The sequence below is a fragment of the Astatotilapia calliptera genome, chromosome 22 (genome assembly GCF_964374335.1).
Source record: "Astatotilapia calliptera chromosome 22, fAstCal68.1, whole genome shotgun sequence".
In the NCBI taxonomy this organism is placed as follows: domain Eukaryota; kingdom Metazoa; phylum Chordata; class Actinopteri; order Cichliformes; family Cichlidae; genus Astatotilapia; species Astatotilapia calliptera.
In genome coordinates, this window is record NC_137442.1 from 19,139,644 (window position 1) to 19,163,096 (window position 23,453).

General features: G+C 43.2%; 1 protein-coding gene across 2 annotated transcripts in view; it reads left to right on the forward strand.

Moving 5' to 3' along the window:
* sdc3 (syndecan 3) overlaps positions 1 to 14,850 on the forward strand; it is a 39,007-nt gene extending 24,157 nt beyond the window's left edge. The window contains exons 2-6 of one of the 2 annotated variants that reach the window (XM_080295924.1): positions 6,300 to 6,393; positions 9,399 to 10,162; positions 11,053 to 11,239; positions 11,694 to 11,747; positions 14,008 to 14,850. In XM_080295924.1, the coding sequence (XP_080152050.1) occupies positions 6,300 to 6,393; positions 9,399 to 10,162; positions 11,053 to 11,239; positions 11,694 to 11,747; positions 14,008 to 14,174 (1,266 nt within the window). In that variant the 3' untranslated portion in view covers positions 14,175 to 14,850. The remainder of the gene's footprint in view (positions 1 to 6,299; positions 6,394 to 9,398; positions 10,163 to 11,052; positions 11,240 to 11,693; positions 11,748 to 14,007) is intronic. The other variant, XM_026155911.2, reaches the window with a different exon arrangement.
* Positions 14,851 to 23,453: the final 8,603 nt, after the last annotated feature.

Sequence of the window (23,453 nt, forward strand, 5' to 3'; positions counted from 1 at the left end):
TAATGAACATACATGGATACCTTCAAATACTAAGTAGCAGACTATTAAGAAACTGTAGTTTCACTCAATGAAACTAAAGCACAAACTGTGGTGCACACTTCCTCAACACTGCACACATTATTAGTCAGATATTTCAGCTGAAATGCAGACAAACAAATGCAGATGAGAGTTTCAGTTCAGTGACTCAAACTTTAGCAAAGGTCAAGCCAAGGCTACCATCTAAAGCTTCTTGTGCTGTCTGTCACATTAGCACAGTATTTGAATCCTGAACAAAATTTCGATGGATGAGTTCCCTTTGGAAGGTTCGCTTAATCCTAAATGAACAGTGTGTGGAGGGGGGAGGACCAAATCTGACCAGCCTGTAGCATCCATTGTATTTCAGCCCTCTTCTTCTTCCGCACCATGGATGCAGTAAATAGAGGGACAGATCGAGTCTGTGGTACTGAGTTGGTGCCAGAAAGCAGAGGGAGTATTCAAATTATTTTTCACAGTTTGAGAGCTCAGAGATGCTGCGGCAGTTGGGAACATTCGGTCCGATAAAATCTCACATATTAAAAGGCACAATTAACGATTATTTCTCCAAAGCAGAGCAGGGCTGTGTGTGTTGTATCAGTAGACTAAAATGCTCGTGTGGATGCGCGCGTGTTTGTGCGAGGCATTGTGCAGCAGCAGCAGCCTCTCGGGTTACTGAGGAATGCATTTGAAGTCAATCACAATGAAGCTTTCTATCTGCAGAGCTAGCCTGAAGGGGATCTCCGAGCTGAACTGATCTCGACCACTCGGGGGAAAAAAAAACAAGAACCACAAAATCATCTTTGGGTCGTGCACATCTGGCAGAAAATCTACTGGATGTTTGTGTGTGTTAATTGATTTATGTGTAGGACCACCTCTGCCTCCCATTGTTATCTGACTTCCTGAAGCTTAGAATTAGCTGAGAGCTATAGACCCATTGTTCCTACAGTGAAAATGCGCACACACACACACCTGGTCTTTTTCTCCTGATCTAATTCTGGTACCTACTGGCTGCTGCTTTAATACTTTACTCCATACCTAAATTAAAAAAAGTGGAGCAGATTAGCTCCTGTGGATTTTCTGTATTAATATTTGTGAAACCACAGTATTGTTGGCTTAGGCATAAAATCCAGACTCTGTAGCTGTGCACACATGCATAGACAAGCTATAGGATCACATTTATGGTGCTAAACCTGATGCCGGCTTCAGATCATGTTTCTGCCTGACTAACTGCAAATGTTGCAACACCCCTCAAAGGACGCAGTAGGGTTGGCCTTGTGAAAACATGATTTTACAGCCCCTTAATGTCATTTTTTCTCCTGTTCTTTTTTACACGAGTGCATACATACATATATATATATATATATATATATATATATGTATGTATAAAATTATATATTCCTGACGAGATTGTTTTAAAAATGACTCCAGCTGGCACCGCATGCCTCATAATGGCATTGCTTCATGCATTGCCAAAAACCAGGATTGCATTCACCTCGCAGATCCAGCTGAATATATAGCTGTCATCTTACAGTTTCCTTTTATAACGACTGGGAACAAAATGCAGCGGTGGAGGGAAATTAAGGGCACACAGATGATTTTGGCCTTAGGTTATGCGTGCGGTGGATGGGGAGCTCGTTGCGTCTCGCTGTGGTTGGTTAGCTATGTGGTGCAGGCTGAAAGTACAGCTGTTTATAGCTCCCCTGAAACACAGGCGAAATGCAGAGCTGCCCCCCTCTTCCAAAAGAAAAACCTGTAAAAAACACACACCCACACTAAAGGTCCGAGGAGCATTTATGTCTGCATGTACGTGCGCACCACACCACAGACAAAACCTGTGATTACACTGGTCCAGACGCACACTCAGTGTAATTACATGCAGTGACGCACGGCTGCCCGCCACGCTGTGAATTCGCACATATTGACTCACAATTTAAGCATGTCGAGGCACCGAGGTGGATTTTATATTGCTCCTAAATGTTGGGATAAATGTAGATGATGCACAACTAAACAAACAGGGGCTCCACAGCTGTACTCCTGGAGTCCTGGAGGTTGTTGATTGCACGTGTGTGTGTGTGTATGTGTGGACCTGTAAATGGGGCCCCTGGGGTGGGCTCTGGTGCCGCCCTCAGGGGCGGGGTGTGTTTATTTAAGTATCTGTGTGTGTGTTTGTTATTTGGCAGTCATGCTGAATTTAGGGGGCTAGCCTCGAGATAAGGAATGGAGTTTAAGATGAAAGGAAAGTGGGGCGAGGACAGGGAGACACTGGCACGGAGTTTGTGGATTCAGGGGGAGGTGAAGGGAGGCAGAAAGGGGGGAACCGATAGAGGGGGAGAGCCTGAGGAGGAGACTGATGGTGGGGCTTCTTTTTTATAAAGTTGTTTTTTTGACGTTACATAACACCTTTGCTTATGTAGTTAGAGCTCTCATACGTGCGTGTGAGGGTGTGTGTGTGTGTCTGGTAGCTTCTCACTGGGAGATGGGAATTTCTGTGAAAGGCAAAGGTTGCCCATAGCAACGGCCTTCATTGTAAAAGTGATCCTTGGAATATAGCACACACACAGATACGAGAAAGACACATTTGCACCCTGCTCACACTGGTGTGTCTTTTTTTGGTATTTTCAGTACTGTCCGGGTTTGACATCTCCAGGCCTTCACACACACACACACACACACACACACACACACACACACACACACACACACACACACACACACACACACACACACACACACACACACACTTCTCAGACCACTGTGTCCGGCCTCCAAACAGCTTTAAGTCAATTTTATTTTCAGGAGGTACATATAGCGTTTCAGCTCCACCTCATGCTGTGATGTGATGGACTGAGATACTCGGGTCTCTAGATTCCATTATGCTTTTATTGGCTTTTAAAGGCATCAGGTTTCCTCTGTCTGGAGCCGGGGAGGAGCCTGTGCTCCTCTGTGTGTGCACAATTAGCATCACACTGGCTGGCAAAAAAAAAGGGAAAGAAAAACAGCTCTGCAGGCCCTGGGGATGGGCTTAAGATTGCTGAAGAGATAAGTTTGCTTTGGTCAGATTTTCAGCAGAAGACTGACTGTTTTCCAATACCTGGAGCAAAAACTAAACCCTTTTTAGTCATTGGATTATTGCAATACTTACTGTTTGCTACTGAGCTCGGTCTGGGCTCAAAATATACACGACGTATACACGTTGGAGGAAGCGTTAAAAAGCTTTGCGCTCCGTTACTCCAATAAGCGTAGCAACAGTTCTGAAGTATTTAAGAAAACATCCTCTTAAGCACATTTATGATCTTTTTTTATGCCAGCAATGCACTGATTGACTCTACAGTATAACATCAGTATACATCAGCGTTTCTGGTCTGCTCCGTTTTTGCGCTGAGAGCAGATCATCCACTTATCTGAAATTTGGTGGGTTGACCCTCAGCGCATCCAGGTCTTTGGGAAAGATGCCAGACCTCAAAATTGGGCCTGATTTGTGTTTGTATAATAATAAACTAGTGTAAAGGTTGTAGTGTAAATATTGCCATTTTTACATTCATTCAACACTTTCTCACTCCCAACTTGTCCAATATTGATCCCCTAGAAAGCTTTTCATCATATTTTAACACAAGGGATAGGCTGCTTCCTTATTTGCCTTATTTCCCGAGATACTTAACTTTCATTTTGGACTTCAGTCTTTGGTCACCGTTTGGTTTATGCACAAAAAAACTCGGGGGGGGGGGGGGTTAAATACCCTTTTTGACGATATGAAACCCATCCCAGAAGGGAATCTTCAGATGTTGAACTCTTCTCTGCAAGTTGAAAATTATTGTCGAAGAATCACTTGAGAAATGTTTATCACGAGCAAATCACCAAATCATAACAGCAGTCACCTCAAGGGGCTTTATGTTGTAAGTTAAAGATGCTACAATGATGGGGCAAAAACCACAACATTCATATGGCCAACTATGAGCTAGTACTTGGTGACAGTGGAAAGGAAAAACTCCCTTTTAACAGGAAGAAACCTCTGGCAGAACCAGGCTCTGCTGCCACCAGCTGGGAGCGAGAACAGGATGTCATTTCGCGTTTATGGCCAACAATTTTGCTGTTTTAATTCACTCACATAGCTGCTCTCATCAGTTTCATTTTCACACAGCACTGCAGCTGTTTTCAGCAAAAAACAGAAACAAAACTCAGATGAATCTTAAAAATTAGAGCCCGACTAATATATTGGCGGGCTGATATCATCAGCCGATATTAGCTATTTGCCGATCAGCACATAGCAAATGTTGGGAGGATCTGTTTATGTTTCATGTGTCTGACAGGAAAAAAAATATCAGCCGATATAGTAAAATATTAGATTTTAAAATCACCTAATATCCCTATCGGTTCTTAAATGGTATATTGTTCAGGCTCTGCTAAAAATCCAAAATGCTGTAAAACCGTGGTAGTGACTGATTGGAGCATTTGGCAGTTAAAGATCCAAATAATTCAATTTACAAAGCTGTAAGCGGAGTCTTTATTGGACTTCATCATAGCCAGAAGCACAACTCCTCATGCTAATGGTCCTTTACGCCTGCTTGATATGCAAATAAGCAAATGTTTGCCAGCAGTGTGAACACATCGACTTGAGAAGCAGATAAAATCTCGGTTGCATTGGCCTCTTGTTCAGCTGCCCCCAAGTAGCAGAATCTCCGTTACAGAAAATTACATCTTTTAACAAACACACACAATGCAGTACGTGTTTAAATCGTTGGAAGATGGTTTTAAGTAAACGCTTTAAGATATTTAGCATAAAAACAGTTTTTGTCAAAATGAAAGGGACTCGGCTTCGATGTGAACGATCCAACTATTTAATCATTGAAAAAAACAGGTAAAATATTTAGCATGTGAATAAAAGTCAGTATAGAAAGGCGGTCTGTAAATATTTGACTGGACGTTCCTGACTGTGCATAAACACCTCTGTAGGTTGAATCTATCTTTGCACTGCAGCGCGTGCGGCATCTCTTAAGTGCATGCACTCGATAGCAGCATTAGTTGACCCTGTGTGATGGGAAAAATCTCTGAGTGCTAAAGTGTGCGTTTAAACATCGCACGGATGTGGGATTCAGGTCGAGAGAAAGGGATGAAGGAAGAGAGAGAAGAGGAGGAGGGATCAGCCTCAAAGTGAACGGAGGCTGAGGTCGTTCACTTCAGAGATTCAACCCCTGAATGATCCCTCACTAATCTCCCCTACCTGACCCCGGTGGGGGTCGGCGTGCTTGTGCTTCCTCCTCGCGGGCTGACGTGGAGGAGGCTTGGATTAAGCTGGAGTGATGAGAAGGGAGGACGCTGTGAAATGATCTGCAAGACAGTTATGAGCACATTTCAGACAGGGTGTGTGTGTGTGGGGGGGGGGTGATATTTTTCACCTCCGAGCCACATAATTATTTTGAGATAGCGATAAGTGATCTGCGGACAGTTGTGATCCTCTCAGGCCATTCATCAAACTAAACGTTGTCTCCCGTTTTACATTTTTGTAGACTGAATAGATTTTTGGGTTTTAGACTGCTGACGTATCTCAATAGTGTCTGATTGATTTCCATTAAAATTTGGTGCAGACATTCACGAGTCTGTAGGAATAAACTTTAGAAACTTTCGTGATTTTTAATCGGTCAGATGCTTCTGCCAGCTCTGTGTCACAGCAGGCAGGAAGCACTGGTGTCATTTTCCTGCTCTGGTTGCTTGAAATGTGCCTGCTGCTGCTGGCCTCCGTTCTCAGTAATTTTCAAACCGTCGTATTTGGACTGCCGCTCAGACAAAACAAGCAATTTAAAGATATCACGTTTGCTTTGTGAGTGTAAAAATGAGTACTTCCTATCATTTTAAATACCGAACACTTCATATTGAAAAATATTACCCTATTAATCCGTAATGGAATGAAGTTCAGAAGTTAATTGCTTTCCTTTGCTTTGCTGCTTTACGGGCCGAGCATCACTTGCAAATGACACATACGCAGAGACAAAATGGAAACCCCCACCACCACCACCCGCCCACCCCCTTCTTCTCTCCTTAAAAGCTTTGATGTTCCACTGCCAAAATCCCAGCTTTAGATCAACTCATTAACTATGCTCCTCCATAGAGCCACAGACAGACAGATGTTCCCCTGTCCAACATAATGCAGCTGCACCAGACAACTCTGTGTGTGTGTGTGTGTGTGTGTGTGTGTGTGTGTGTGTGTGTGTGTGTAATCTGCAAAAGTGGTTTCTCTTTCAAATGAAATGACAAACTTCTCAGTCATCTGTAATCTCTCTGTCTAACAGGGACAGAAGTGGTCGCTGCCTATCGATGACGAAGGGTCGGCGAGAGATGAATTTTACGACGACGAGGATCTCTACTCGGGCTCTGGCTCTGGCTGTAAGTGTATATATATATATCTATGTGTGTGTGTGAGGTTACACACTCATGCCCTGGTTCTTTCAGACTCAACAGCTGTCGGGTTTCAATCTGCTGACCCCGAAGACCCCCACAGTCCCTCCTCTATTCACCAGACACACATGCGTGGAGGCCATGCACACACACACACACACACACACACACACCCAAAGTCACACCACATAAACATGCCGTGTGGCTCGACTGAGAAGTTCGGGAACAGATTTATTAAGAAAATTCCTCAGACACACCCCTTACAAACAAGCACTAACTGAAGCTCAGTTCCCCGAGATCTTATTTACTCTAATCAGATTACAGTCCATGCAGATTAGACGATCACACGCACACCAGCATGTCGCGGGCACCTATGTGCGAGCGTGCGGCCCGTGCTCGAGCCGGGCTGTAGGAATTACCTACTTAATGTAAATCACATTGCTGTAATTCAGGTTGATTTTCTGATCTTGCTGTCGAAGCTTGAGCGCGGCGCCCCTTATTAAGCATGACTCATTGAGGGCTGCCCTCAGTTCGGGCGCTGCGCTAGTGGCGAGCACGCTCAAAATAAATTACCATTCAAAGCAGGAGAGTGTAGCAGAGGCACCCCCTGTGGCTGAAACAGCAGCCTGGCAAATTGCTTAAGCTCAAACCGAACTACAGAGCCCAAAGAAAGGGCTCGTTTTTAACAGGCAGATGTTCATTTTGTGTCACAGCTGCTTCAGAGCCATCCAGTTTCTTTCTTTCTTTCTTTTTTTCTTGTTGTGGTGTCTGATGTGTTTAACAGAAGCTGCATTGTTGGAGTCCATATTTCGATATCCTCTCCACCTCCACTACAGCCTTCGTGTTTTTGTGCCTGTAAATTCAATTTGTTTCTCTTTCAACCCAAAGAGCTTCACTGCTATAACAGAATGAAAGGTGGGGTGGAGTAATAGCATTATGAGATTTAAAAAGAAAATGAATCACTCTTCTCTTCTCTTCTCTTCTCCAGGTTTTTAACACAGCTGAACTCGTAATTTGCAGCAGTCGTTCTCGTGTACACATTGTTAAGTTTCTGCTGTCAGACAGCTAAATGAGCAGAAAATGGCGATTTAATTGGGGTGCCAAGTCATCATTACATTCACTATTTTATAAGCGATTTAAAAAAGCAACCAAAAAAAACCAAACAAACCAAACATAGTTAAGCACTCTCTGTGTGTGCTTTTGTGTTGCTGACATTTAAAGGAAAGATGGAGGCGGAGACACTGGCTGGCTGTGAAAAAAAAGCTGAATGATGCTTTTTGTAGTTCTGCAGAAAATCTTTCCTTAGCGTTTAAAAATTACCGAAGGGATTATTGATGAATAAAGCAGATAGCTGCATGTGTAGTCAAGGACAAATTAATTGCTGCTTAAGAGCTGGGGATGATGTCATGATGGTTGCCCAAGCTTGGGGTTCCTCAAACCTCAAATGGTTGGCCTTGGAGTCTGAAAGGTGGGCAGTTTACCAGGGAAGGTGTATCTTAATAAAACATATTAACGTGCTGCATTATGGAAAGCCTTTGGTTGAGGAGCTTAGTTCCAGCTTCATGTGGAAGCCTTACAAGTTTAGACACGATGTCACCATGTTGACTTGTTCCTGCAACATCATAATAAATGTTGCTCTAGGATCACGGTTGCTGTTGACTGTAAATTATGGGGATGGTTGTAGGTTGATTAGTGTGTGTGATTCATCCAGGAGACTGGGGCTCATCTCCCATGTGAGTTACCAGTGCAGACTTAGCTGGGTTATTCATTTATTTATTTTCAGTTTTCGCTTGCAGTTTGGTTTAATTTAGGCAAAATGATAGTTTAGGTTAAATTAAGCCCTTTTTGCTATGTTACCCACCTGCTAGGACGCCTTTCAGAAAACTCTGAAGGCAACTTTTGCCACATTCTCTTATTAAAAGCTATAAAAATACAACAATGTGAATGCTGTCTGTTTTGGTGATGGTCCTTGGTACTGCTGCACATACTGCAAACCTTGGTATCGATCCGATACCAATTAAATACAGGGTGTTGAATGATTTATGAGATGAATTAGCATCAATTTTCAAATTTTGAACAGGTTTTAATGATGAGTAAACCACTGTGATTTGTACTTTCCACAATACTTAGCTAACAAAAGAAAAAAAACACTCTTTCAGCTTCTATTTTGAAACAATTTTAAAACTTTTTTGGACATCAGGAGTGTAATTGTGCCCGCCTCTAAAGCATTTCGGTTTATCTTCCGTTCTCTTCCAAGAAAATAGTTTATTAAGCATAAAGCTCTTTGAGCTACATACTGAAGTTAGACGATAGAAACAAAGTATCAATCCAGTCCAGTACTGATGCATATTTGATATCGGTACTATGGATATTTGGATCGATCCCGACACCTCTTGCCTTCGAGCAGCGTTAAACCTGTGCGGCTGCAGCTTCAGATATTACAGATAGTTAAAGACATCATTCTGCTCGGTGCAACTTCTGTGATCATAGTGGATCCTGCGGTGATGAGGCATACAGTATTTAAGCATTGATTTTCAGTGATTTTCAGATGTGATGACATGCTTCGCCATTCTTAGGCATGACAGGATTAATGATGCTGCATGAAGAACAGCACAGCCGTATCAGACCTTGTATGCTCCTCTCTTTCTTCCATTACACATCTCTTCTTATTTTCTACTGCAGCCCATCAAGTAAGCCATCAGGGGAACTTTAGGTATTAGGGATATACACCGGGGACACCTGTTAGGGACGATGCAATCTGCTGGCTGAGTAAGACTAATCAGATTAAGTGTCAGAAGTGTCACTAGAGAGTAAACTACTGAGTGTGAAGTGAATGAGCCAGCAATAGTCTCAGTTTCTGATCTACTGTTATCTGTGTGTGTGTGTGTGTGTGTGTGGGTGGGCGGGTGGTGGCTTGTGATGGAGTGACTGTGTCAAATTTGACTCAAATTCTTGTCTTATTTCATTTTTTGTTCTAATTCTCTCCTCTTCAGTTCCTGAGATCGGTATGAGGCCAACATCAGTAGCTGTCACGTTCACCACAGAGGAACCCCTACTTCTCTCCACCACCCAAGCAACTGACCTCGCTCCCTCTGCACCGCCTGCAGCAGAGCCTAGCCCCAACCCAGAGGACCCGACGACCACCCCTCTTCTCACTGAAGCTGAAGGAGAGAGCGGCGTGTTCTTGGATAGGGACCTGGAGAGGGAGAGGGAGCTGGAGCGGGAGCTGGAAAAGGAGAGGGAGAGAGAAAGGGAGAGGGAAAGGGAGCGTGTCCGAGAGATGGAGCGAGAGAAGGAGAGGGAGAGAGAGAGGGAGAGGGAGAGAGAGCGAGAGAGGGAGAGAGAGAGGGAACGTGAGAGAGAGCTGGAGAGAATCCGGGCCGCCGCCAAGACCACTGCCGCGCCCCGGTCCCCTGCTGCCGTTCCTATGTTCACCACCAAACCTGCAGCCAGTCCTGCTGAAAGTGCAGCGCCCTCTGCTGGTTCAGATGACCTGAGCGCCACAGAAGAAGAGGAAGACATCTACCTTTCGCCAGAGCCCAGCTTGCTTTACCCAGGATTCACTGACGTAACCACTACAGAAGAAGACATGTCCATCACACCAGAGTCAACCCCTGAGCCCACCACAGCTGCAACAACCACTGCTACCACTGTCAAGACCAGGACCCCCTTCAGGCCCAGGGTTCCCATGATGACAACGACTCAGGCGGTGCCAACAGAGAGGACGACCCGCCCACAGCAGCCCACAACAACACAGGTAGGACTCAGCTCATGTCAGGCAGTATTAGGCAAACGAGATGAAAAATGTTCATTTGTGAACTTCGGGACTTGTGATATTTATTTAAACCTGTATAGAGTTACCCTCGCTGGTTCCTGCTGTTTCCACTCTTTATGCAAAGTTAGGCCGATCACTTCTGGGCTCAAGCTGCCAAATCTAACAAACAGTAGTCTTAGTGTCCTCATCTCAGACTCAAAAAACAAGAACAGCATCCACAACATCAGTGAGATGCTTACTTGATCTGTGAGCTCAATAAACACTTTACTGATGAGTTTATCGCTTCAATTGCTGGTTGAACGTCTTGTTAAATGTAATTCCAATTTTCTAAAATATGGTTCAATTTTAGAGGCAGAAAGGAAGAGGTGTCATCTCCCTCATTCAGACTGTCACATTCAGTTTCCTAAAATCAAGACGGTAAAGACCAAAATGCTCAACTTGAGGCTTCAAAACATCATGTGGCATCATGCTGTTACTGCTCTTCCATCTTTTAAATACAGTTTATGGTCCAGTAAACCGTAACGGCTCTTCTTCTAACTGCCTCTTCGTTATTCGAGACCAGAGGCATTTCTCTGACACATGTGCTTTTGGTTAATCACAGAAACTGCATTAAACCACGATCCATTTAGATTTTTCTGGTTTTCCACATATAATTAAGCTGCCAGATTTTGTGCGTATACTGGATGGGTTGGACAATCTGCAGCTCTCTCCCATCCTAATATACAGAGGCTCATTGTTTTAAAGGCGAACATGTGCCATGGAAAGTTCTGTGTTGGTTTGGATGCGTTTCAGTGCAGCGGCTCTGTGGGGGAAATGGGATTACATCAAATTTAAGTTTCCTCATTGGTCTCACTTTCTGTTCCCCATCTCAGGAGGGCACCAACGAAGTGGGTGCTGCAGGACCAAGTGGAGATTATGAAATCATGGATGGACGCCGCAATAATCTTGGCAGCGAAATGGCGGGTGGACCTGATCTTATCGGCAACTCTGTGGACGGAGGCAGCTCCGCGGCCCAGCTGCCGCAGAAGAACATCCTGGAGAGAAAAGAGGTCTTGATAGGTAAGATTATCCATCACTAAAGATCATGAAAATGGCTTCCATGTGTGTCGTGTCTGAATTCGAGCCCTTTTCATCCACCTGTCTGTCTCTGAGCATGTCTTCCTAATCACCCCTTAGACTGGCAGAACACATTTCCCAGTTGCCTCCTGTGTTCTTTCCCTGCTTTCAGGAAGCTGCTCTGACAATCTGGCATCACCTCGCATTCACGTAGTGCAGATTCATCACCATAACAGAATGTCCTGCTTAGCCCCGTTTGACCCATTGAGAACAAGAGATCCTCTTCTCGGGTTATCCAACCCCTCCTTTCCCCCCCTATTTTTTCTCATCCTTTTCCCCTTTGGCTAAATCCAGTTCCTTTTCAAGTGCCCCCTATTCCTCATCCCAAAGAGCTGTTGTTGAAAAGAAAGGAGCAGCCAATTTGCCTGACCTGACTGGCTCTCTGTTTCTCCTTCAGCCGTTCTGATTGGTGGACTTCTGGCTGTGGTTTTCGCTGATTTCCTGTTCATCGGTAAAGAGCAGGAGGCAACATATTTTAGACTAGACAGTAGACGTGTATTAGTGTAGTGCAGCTTTTCATTGACAGAGCCCTTTTAGCACCAAAATCTGAAAAAAAAGGGTGTTTTAGCTTCCTCTCCCTTTAAGCCAGCTTTCTTCTGATTGGGTTTAAGCCAGCTTTCTTCTGATTGGCTGCCACTTGTAAACACAGGTTTGGTTTGGTTTGATGTTATAAAGAGACAGCAGTACAAAAAGCCTGGCTGAAGTCTGAGCTTTTCACTCAAATTGATTATCGGTACGCACACTGGCTTTATTATTATTAAACTTTGGCTATAAGTAATACGAGCATCTACTATTCTAACAACATATACAGTCATGTGAAAAACTAAGAACACTCTCACTGCTTTAATAAGAGTTAAGAAGGTCAATAGCAGCCAGCTGCTCCTAATCAAATGCATAATGCATAAATTGATCATCAGCAAGTGAGAGCATAAGTTTGGGCATTTTCCTGATCTGGAGCATTCAGGTATGCAAGCATACTGCCGTGCAATGCTCAGAGAAACTGCAAAAACCCCCAAAAAACAACCTACGAGCTACATCTCAGACTCTACATGCTTAAGTTAGTGTGTTAAATGTTAAAGTTCATCACAGTACAATTAAATAAAGACTGAAAAAGTGTGGCTTGTTTGGAAAGGTTACACAAGACCTCTGGAAAGCATGTATTTGTCTGTATGACAAATTATTCTAGAATCAAATGTGAGAACATTTGTCTAACAGCTAAAGTTCAATTTAACAGGACAACGAACCCAAGCACAAAGCAAGCCTACAACAGAATGGCTCAAAAAGAAAATAATCAAGGTGCTTCAATGGCCGGCATGAAAATGACAGGCATAAACCTGCAAACCTCAATGCACTAAAACAACACTGTAAAGTAGAGTGGACCAAAAATCCCCCACAATGATGTGAGAGACTGATACAATAATACAGGAAACAATTACTTCCACTCATTCCTGCTAAAGGTGAATCTACAATCTACTGAATCATGAGGTATTTTCAGCTTTTCACAGGAAAGCTTCGAGCGGTATGAAAGCATTATTTTTTGCATGACTGTATATGGAAGAAAAAAGGAGAAGGATAAGAACATAATAGGTCCTCTTTACTGCGAACATGCTAAATATATTATTGCTGTCTTGCACATCGGCTGGGTACCACTTGTTATTCAGAACTAAACTCAAACAAAATTTTTTGGAATAAAATTATAATTTCTTTGCTTTCAGAAATGCAGCGAGCTCAGTAAAGTTGACACAATTCATCCCGAGGGGAACATCAGTATCCTCGCCAAATTTCAGGCCATTCTGTCCAATTTAATTCTGGATAAAAGCGGTGGACAGATGGGCTGAATGACAATGCCATCCATGGCCCAGCCCCACCGGCATGACTAAAATCCTTGATTTAGTCATTCGTCTTAATGATGACTTGATATTATGAATTCGCGGACAAGTGGTTCATTATGTGCTATCTTGACAGCAACTTGAAATGGTGCAGTGAACATTCCTTAAGTCTGAGTATAAACAAAATCAGAGACGGTGAGATAAAGAGACACGGTGAAACGCACAGACTGTAGTTATGCACTGCATGATTGGGCAAAAGAAGATAAAACCGACTGAAATCTTATAGAAGATTTAATTACGTAAAACGGTGCGACGAGGCAGACGAGGGGAATACGTTTTGCGGTGAAAGTACGCGGTGGAAAAACTGCATTAATTAAATCCCTTCAGCAGAAATGGAGATAAACAAAGTAAACTCTCCCGACGCAAAGAATGGAAACAAAGCGCTTGTTTCCCGCTTTTGGCGTGGATGCCAGTCACTGTAATGAGGGCGTTTTTAACCATTTCGACAAGATAAGCAGAGGAAGCAAAGGACGGTGGGAAACAAAGCAGCTGCTGCTGATTGGCCCCGGCAGCCCCCACAGGGTTAAACTGCTATGTGGCACTGCAGGGCTGCAGTTTTAACACAAAGCGGTTGGCAGCACAGAATGTATTTTGGCACATTCGGGCTCATCCGTCTTCACTTAGCAGGAAGGTGGTAGTGATGCTGTGGTAGATTTGCTAGAAGTGTTTCTAAAGCAGCTCCGTGAGTTTCATAGTCGGCCGCAGACGTGCCAGCGGCTCTAATGGCATTTTAGTGTTTGTCTCTGCGTGTGTTTGAGTGTTTGTAGCATCTAATCTGCTGCAAATTTGACACGACTAACTCTTGTTTCCATCTCGCTGCAGCGGTGATAGTGGGAGGCGTGGTGGGCGCCCTGTTCGCTGCCTTCCTGGTGATGCTGCTGGTGTACAGGATGAAGAAGAAGGACGAGGGCAGCTACACGCTGGAGGAACCCAAACAGGCCACTGTCACCTACCAGAAACCGGACAAGCAGGAGGAGTTTTATGCATAACACTGACACGCCAGAGAGACACGCCGCACACCGGGAAGGGAGAAAGAGCGAGCAAGAGAAGAGTGAAAGATACTCTATAAGTCCTGCCCTTCCTCCTCCTCCTCCTCCTCCATCCTTCCTACTCCTCTTCTTCTCCCCCCACCCTCCTTATCTGCTCGGGTCTCCTCATCCCTCTCTCCTCCCGTTTCCATACTTGAGAGCGCCTTTCTCTCTGCGGACATGGAACCTTCTTTTCAAAGAAAACGAGAAAAAAAGAGGACAAAAAAAGGAAAAAAAAAATCCAAATATATTCAGAAAAAAAAATAACACGTACACGCGAGATGTTTTTAAAGTAAATGTTGTTATTAATATTCTACAGATTCTCTTGTTCTGTATGTAATGATATGATTATTTTGTAAGAAAACAAACAAAACAAAACACATGCTCTTGCAACCTGTGTTTTCCAGCACACACACACACACACAAAAAGAGCGAGAGAGAGAGAGAGAGATCCTCTTCTGTTTTTAACGGAGCAAATCTGAAAAAAGGCCTGAAAGGGGAGAGGAGAGGGGTGGAGACGGGTGGAGTGAGCCTATGGACAGACTAACTATTAGATCGGGCTCTACTCTGCCTCTCACCACCACCACCCCCACTCTACACATACACTTAAAAAAAAGAAAAAAAAAAGAAAAACAAACCATACAGAGCGTCTGGTTGGCCGCACAGAGCCCGGGGTCAAAGGTGAGAGGAAAGGTCTCTTTTGTGTGCCTTCCGTCAATCTGGTGCTCAAAGACACACAAACGCACGTCCACAAAGCCACGCATAAACACACGCTAACACACACACACACACTCGTATCTGCTCGAAGGTGGCGCTGACCTCTCGCTCTGTGCTCGGCCAACCAGAAAACGGTGCTCAGCGCTCGGCGTGTTTCACAACGTCAAGGAGCCGCTGCGGAGACACCGGCAGGCCCCCCTCCCTCTGCTCCTCTAAGCTGTATAAAGACTAGTTATGGATAGTAATAATAATCAATAATATATCAATGTTCTTGGGCTGGATGGTGAACAATAATAATAATGATGATGATGATAATAATGCCGTAATAATAATAATAAACAGGAGGATGTGTATTTAGCAGTTTAAAAAAAGTTTATATGTAAATATCAGCGTATCCTTTCTGGCGTCACTAACCATCTGCATGACCATGAAGAGTTTTTATCCATCACATCACGTCATCCCTTTAGATGAGCTGTGCTCTTGTCACACACACACGTACGCACGCACACACACACCAAACACACAACAGCTGAAATAAAACTCGCAGCGCACTGAAACACACCGCGCCGACGTTAAGTAGACTGTAAATCATATCACACGAGCGCATATCGAACCCCTCGTCGCCGTCATCGCCATCATCATCGTCGTCATAGTGATAGTCATCACTTGTGATTTCCAGCAAGATCAGGTGGTTTCAATGTTATTGGTTAGTTATCGATCAGTTGCCGGTTGGTTTAGAGTTTGGTCTGTTTGTGTAAAAGCACAACTCCACGTCCGGCCATCATCCAATAAACGCCCTCCACCCCTCTCACACACATACACACACAGCCATAAACGCACACACCCTTTTGCATGCCTCACCTTATGATTTTTTTTTTCTTTCTTCCATCATTGTCTCTCTGTTTGGGGATGGGAGGGGCCTCTTGGAAGTGTGAGGGGCTTTAATGAAATTTTTTTTAAAAAAAAAAGTTGCTCCCACGTGCACTAATTCAGTCATAACATTTGCCGTTAGAGCTTTGGTTATGAGAGGAAAATGAATTAGTGTTTATGAGGTCAACGTTAACCTGCCGTGGGAGCATTTTGGGGGAGGGGAGGGGACAACGTGAGGAGACAGGCGGGCTGTGCTTCTATCTAAGAGATTGTAACAATAAACACACCAGTGCGACTGGGCTAGTAGCTTCTATTATACTCAGTACTGTAGAACAAAAATGCATGGGAGTCAAAACTATACTCGTCTGGGTGTGTGCGGATGGCTCTGTCTGTGTGTGTGTGTGTGAGTGTGTGTGCATTTTTTTCTGTCCAAGTGTGCGTCTTTAAAAGAAGAGAGGGGCGAGTTAAAGCTGGAATGTACTGTGGTCGAGTGTTTGTTTACCTACTCCAGCAGTTCTCACGCTCTTCCACATGCAGGTAACACAACTCTTCCACTCCTGTGTGTGTAGTTACCTGGGCCCCCTCCTTCCATCCCTCCCTCCCTCCTTCCCGTCGCCAGTCCAAGAATACCTGTGCGCGCCTGTGTCTGCACCTCATCTAAACCTGCTACCTGTGTGTTTGCGTATGCATGAGTGCTTCACCTTGATATTTCACAGCAGACTCTTGTGTACACTGACTAGCCTGTCGACGCGAGTGTGTGTGTGTGCGTGTGTTTCTGCGTGCGTGAGGGTGTGTTTAGTCTGTTCACTGCTGAATGTGGGGCGGCTCGTCCCTCACAGTGGCTATCACACACACTGACCGTGTCTTTTCACTGTCTGTCTGACTTGTCTACCTGTCTGTCTGCCGCAGGACAGATGGACAGACAACACGCCACTTTCTCACAGGCAGGAATGATATAAACACGTACTGTCTTTTCTAAAAGTGACTGTCAAAGTGTAAACGTGTGCGTTTGTAGCCATTTAAGCCTGCGTAGCCAAATAAGACGTGTGTGCGTGTCTGAGAGAAAGAGGGTAGATTTGTATGTGTGTGTGTGAGTGTTAGTGTGCATGTTTGAGAGTGTGCGTGTGAGCGTGTGTTTGTGTGTGTGAAGCCCAGTGGAGGCTACACTACTCTATGTTTGCTGTTCCCATTCCTGTTTTTATACATTTGCATTTTTTAAGGCTGAGTTTCTGTCATTGGCTGAGTGAGCGAAAGGAGGCGGATCCTCCACGCCACCGCCCTGTCACTAATCTGCCACTCTGTTCCAAATAAAAAACCTGATTGGGTAAATCTGTCCTCTCCTGTCTTCTTTTAAACTGAAATAGATTAAAAAACTCTCTTTTCCTCTCAAGAATTTGTGACTAATGACACAAACAACCAAGGAACTACATAACTGTGTGACATTAAAATTGTGCAATTATTCCTTTGCTGTCTTTTTGGTGGCTAATGATCTATAATCTCACAACAGCAGTGTTTCTCAACCTGAAGTTTAATTAAGGTCAATGACCCATAGTCAAGAGACACAAAAATAACTTGCTATAAATGGATAAAACTATGCTGTAATAATAAAAAATGCAGATGGGACAAAACTATGGCAACAACACATGTATACACTCATCGATTGATTCACGAGGTACATCTTGCTAGTACCAGGTTGGACCTCCTTCTGCCTTCAGAGATGCTTGAAGTCTTTGTGACATACGGTATATTCTACAAAGTCATCAGCTCATACTGACAAAATAGCATCACACAGCACATCCATGATGTGTCCTGTTCCACCACTACCCAAAGGTGCTCTCTGCATTGAGATTTGGTGACTATGGAGGTCGTTTGATTACAGTCGTGTTCAAGAAACCAGTTTGAGATCATCTAAGATTTGTGACATGGTGTGTTATCCTGCTGGAAACAGGTTATAAAGTTATAAAGAACATGGTGTTGCTGTATTGTTGCTCTTTACTGTAGATAAATGTAGGTTATAGGTAGGGATGCAACGATACCAATTTTTTCAAACCGATACGATACCGATACTTGGATCTGAGTACTTGCTGATACAGATTACAAAAACCGATACTTCTACCACACACACACACACACACACACACACACACAAATGCAATGAATTGGAAGACAGGTTTTGTTTTATTCTCTGCCGATAATAAATAATATCTTAATAAAAATGACCACAAAAAAATTTCAAGTGAAAAATAAGCACTTCTGTTAAATTATTGCAGAGTCTCCACATTGTAATTTAACAAAATATCACTGAACTATTGGCACTGTCTCGAGCTTTCGGAATAATAAATAAACAATTCTGTTTGGAATAAAATTAATACAAATTAGGTTTGAGAATAAAATAAACTTTTCAATTGTTGCAGAGTGTCCATATTGTAAACAAACAAACAAAATAACGAAAGTATTTGGCATTGACGAACAAACTCCTCATCTGCCTGTGGATCATCAGTCCACTTTGCTGTTAAACCAAGGACTGACATCGTGCACACACTGCTTGTCTTTACTGCTTTAGAAAGTTTTGGCACCATTATCTCCCTGATGTGTGGGCGGCTGGGAATTTCATATCGCAGCTCGAGTATGCTGAGAAGAATCCTATGCTTTCCATGACTGGCATTGGCTGGTCATCCAGAGCAATAAAATGAGTCAGAGCCTCTGTTATTTTAACTGCCCGTGGATTTTCTCTTGACATTTTTCATCGCTTTTCCAAAACCTGAGTTAAAGTTGGCTGTTCCGGTCCACACTGCTGACATTTTGTTTAGCCTAGCTACAGCAGCCTCCAGTTTCTCTTTATCTGGAGCTGCCAGTCTGACTCGTCTAACCCTGTGCCTGTTTAGCGCAGGATGTCCCCCTAGTGGCCAATCTAAAAAAACTACAACAAAAATGACAAGCCAATCTCTGATTAATGAAATAATTCAGTATCAGTTCATGGTATCGGTTAACTTTTACGAGTATGAGTACACACACATTTTACAGTATCGGCCCCGATACCAGTATCGGTATCGGTGCATCCCTAGTTATCCAATGCTCATTTAGTACTGAAGAGGTCCAAAATGTTCCAAGAAAATATCCCCCACCCCATTACACCACCAACAACCTGAACCCCTGATGCACGGCAGGATGGATTTGTGCTTTCATGTTGTTTACGTCCTTGACCCCCTGCCTTCAGATCTTATTAAAATATGCATGAGGGTCAATTTAAGATTAGGAAGAAACCACGTCAGTTAGCGGAGAAGATTGAGAACGCTCTCATACAGTAAATAGGAAACTATAGGCCACTGCTTAGCTTAACATGTGACTGGAAATGGTGAAACAGCTAGCCTTAATGTTTGCACACCAGCACCTGTAAAGTTCACAAACTATTACACTGTGTATATGTATTAAACATACAAATTACAGAGTGTAAAAACAACCAGTTGTAGTTTCAGGGGTACTCTTCTTGGTCAGGTTTGTTTGTTTTAAAGGTGCATGTAGGTGAACTTTCTTATCTTTAGACCAAACTTCTTGACTGTATTGCGAGAAACCAATATTTCTTTAATACATACATACAGCACTGTCTCATTATTTCACCAGACACCATCACCGTCATATATTCTGCAAATTATTACCTACCCCCCAGATATTAGTTTGACGCATACTTCCCTGCTTAAAAGGCCCGAAACACTCACAAAACAATACCACCCCCCACTTTCTTAGGTATTGTACTTTAGCTGTGCTAATTTGCTAACAAACGCACCATTAATCAAATCACCAAAACTAATTAACATTCAATGAACCAGGGAATTTCCGAGTCCCTCGGGGTCAAGGTAATCCAGCCTTGGTTTTATATGTAATAATGCATCTTCCCTCATAAGCAAACACTGCACATTCCACAATCAGCAAGTCTGCTTTCAGTTAATGAAGTATTTTAAATGCACATCACAGTAAAAAGGTTCAGGGTTGAATCGGCTCTTCCAGTGAGGCGTTTGTGACACTTTGGGGCAGTTTGTGACTGTATGGCTTCCCTCTGTTCATCCAGTTTTCTTTCACCACCTATAAAAGTGGCCACAGGTTTGTTGATGGGCGTGCCTGCCTCTCGCTCATTGTAGACTAGGACAGGCTGGATGAAGGGGTGCCATCAAATGTACCTGCTACTTGGAAAAGTCTTTCAGAAGATGTAATTATAAACTTTAACTGTTCGGCGCAGCTAATTTTGATTCTACCGGAGTAATGTTTAAGTGTTTTGACCTCATTATTAGTGCCCTCTCCTCCTCCTAATCAAAGCTGCAGTTTGTAAAATTTCTTCAAGGATAAACAGGACTTCACTCAGACTACAAAAACCTGATGTTGCTATGCAGACCTTTTTGTTCTTTTTGTCCAGGTTTACAGATTTCTCAACCCTTCACTTCCATCTTAATGCAGTCTGCAGCTTGTAGCGCTCACAGTGGTTATAAACTGCCTTTTCTTCTGGTTACAGTGAACACTGTCACTGTAGTCTGTGGATTACCCACCAAGACAATGTTGCTCGAAAGACAGGCTACCGTTGAATTATTTAGATGTAATTCTTTTCTACATTGTGGGCAGGGCACATGAAGTTCCATTTGTATCCGTTTTGCTGCAGGAGATGCATAAAAATCCCAAATAATCCTCTCAAACCGGGAAGCTTAAATGAGTTTATTGTGATCACATGCAGTGTTGTAATGTGGGTGAACTTTTCCTTCAATATCTCGGTCTTAAATGTGACTCAGCTCCCTTGGCGGCTGAAGATTGTTCAAACTTGAGGTCCAGGCTTTATTCTTGGGTCCACTCATGACTCAGCAACGAAGCACTTGAAACAGGAGATGAATACATTTCAGTAACATGCATTTAAAGGCGCTTGCGTGCAGACACAAAGTCTGCCTCCATGTTCTCACACACCAGCCAGCATTAGCTCGGCCTGCGTGCCATTCTTTTCGACCCGCTGACACTAGAGGCAGCTCTCCTCTCTTCTGTGCTTCATCTAAGAGAGATGCTGTATTTGTATTTGCGTGATCACAGCTGCTTAGCACCTCATTTACACTTGTTTAACTCTGTGGGCCCTCGAGGGAGAAACAGACAGAGATGTTATTTTTCTTAAGTCAACACATAAAAATATCTTTTTTTCCCTCTTCCCTCCTCACTGAAAGTTAGATAAACTGTCTGTGGGGATTTGTGAGTACAAACACAGACACACAGGAAAGGAGATTATTCCTGCTCTTCAAGCATGAGACCAGATGAGACCAAGGTCACCCGAGTAGTGGGTTTGCAGCTGGCTATCATCCAGCAAAGCTAACAAGCTGTCCTGGCCTTGGAGAGCGGGCTGCTGATGAGGAAATATGCCTCTGCACAGAGGCTGAGGGCTCCTTGTGTGTGAGCCTCCTGTGGGAGGGGTGGAACAGCCGAGCCAAAGCTGCACAGTAGAGTTGGGGAAGAATGAAGCAGGCCTGGGGTCCAACCAGTACCCCATCTGCTGGGTAACAGAGGAACAACCGTGGCAGAGACAACCTGATTTACTACCCAGTTTTAACCTGGTTATTTTCAGCTGCAATTTTACATACTACAAAAATACAGATAGCAGGCTGTGGTGCGTTTGTGTCTGATTTTACAACGGCTTATTTTTTTAGACCTTTGTGGAGTAAGAAGCTCAAGGGATCAGCGCTGTTTATCCTCAGCTGACAGTCTGTAGGGTTGGGTTAACCATGAGGAGTCCCAGCGTAGATTTCACGGATTACATGATTATTAATTTAAGCTGAAAGAAAATAAAACATCTTTCAGATACATTTGCAAATGTGTAGCAAATGTGTAGCAGCGACACGTGTCTTTATTTCACGGGATCTCAAACTAAAAACTACATGTAGTTCCCCCGCAAAGCCACGGCTTTAGTTTTCCTGCATTTAGAGTCTAGTATGTTAAGAGGTGTAACAAATCTGCATCTAAACTACAGTGCCTTGGTGATTATATCAAAACATTCATTTTGTCTTTATGATCTAGTTTAAATAAGCTACATGATTCACAGAATGATTTTGTTTTAGACGTCTCATCTCACCTACTACAGCAAAAATGCTTCAAGTAATCCCAGAATCCACTTTTATCAACATACTATACATATAATAATAATTACCTATTTCATATTGAGGGTCATTTTAAATGTTCTCATTCATTTTCCCCAACAAACAGTTTTGTTTTAAAAATAAAAAAGCCATTTAAACACATAGGAGCAAGTTCGAAACCAACAATAAAGGCATAGTTTGTGATCTGAGAAATTAGGTTCATAAAAAAGAAAATGGGAAAAACATTGTACAGCTGTTAGCTGTGCCGTAACCTCAAGCTGCTTAAGGTGCAATGATTTATTTAGATGCAATACAGTATATAAGGGAAAAACAGAGTTTGTACAATACTAATGAGCTTGAAAGTCGGTATTTGTTCAGACCGCTATCATTCTTCAACACAACCTGAACTCCTGATAGCGTTGCATTGTGTGTTTTTCTATCCAGGTTTGGTTTTACAGCATTGACAGTGTGTTTGGCATCATTGTCACGCTGCCATTCAGATGCTTTCCAGATGGTATTGCACGGTGGATCAAATTCTGACAGCACTTTTCTGTGTTCATAATTACATTAATTTTTGAAAAGAGCTCCAACACCACTCGCCTGATTCATCATTCATCGTTAGAGTAGCACAATGGGGCTGGTTAGTGCTGTTGCCTCAGCAAGAAGGTCCTGGGTTCAAATCCAAATCGAACCTGGCCGGAGCATTTCTGTGTGGAGCTTGCATGTTCTCTACAGGTATTTTGTCTTCATCCCACAGTCCAAAGACATGCAGTTAGTGAGGTTAGGTTAACTGGTGATTCTAAATTGGCATTAACTGTGAATGTGAATGGTTTTCTGCCAGTGTGTAGTAGTCTGCCTATTATTCTGCGGCAGCCGTGATATGCTCCAGGCCCCCTGTGAACCTGAATTTAATAGGTGGAAGGATAAGTGGCCTTCCCTTCCACTGAGAACATTTTTGATGAAATTTCAATAAACAGTAGATGGATCAACTGAAAGCCCAGATGTATCTCTCGGGTCCTGTTTCAGCTGTTTGCTGGATTATTTCTGATTTCTTGAGAACTTGACTTTTAGATGCTGTTCATTTTTTGTATAGTTGCTTTAGGTATGTCCCTTCTTCTTTTGTCCTCCACTTTTCCAGTTTCCTTAAATTTCTTTAAGTATACGCTGCACCCGATGCTGACATATGCCAGGTTTTCCATGAGCAGCTCTTCGGGATCATCTTGATGATGCAGAAACAGAATGTTATGCCTGTCAAACTGTGTTATCTTTGACATTTTTCATATATTAAAATAAAGAAATGGGACCAAACGATTTGTTTTAGCGACAGGCTGCTAGTAACAAAGTGCCTAAATTGGTTATTCACTAAGTTCAATGGCACATGCCTTGAGTTAGATGCCTTTTTTATGCTTGAATGATTCACAAGTAAATCCCCTGTACTGTAAAATAAAAAAGTATAAACATAAAACTTGTCCCAGAAAGAAATGAATAAACGGGATAAAATCGATAGATGGCAATATCTTAACCTCCTCAGACCTGAGCCCTCAGAAGCCATTTTTAT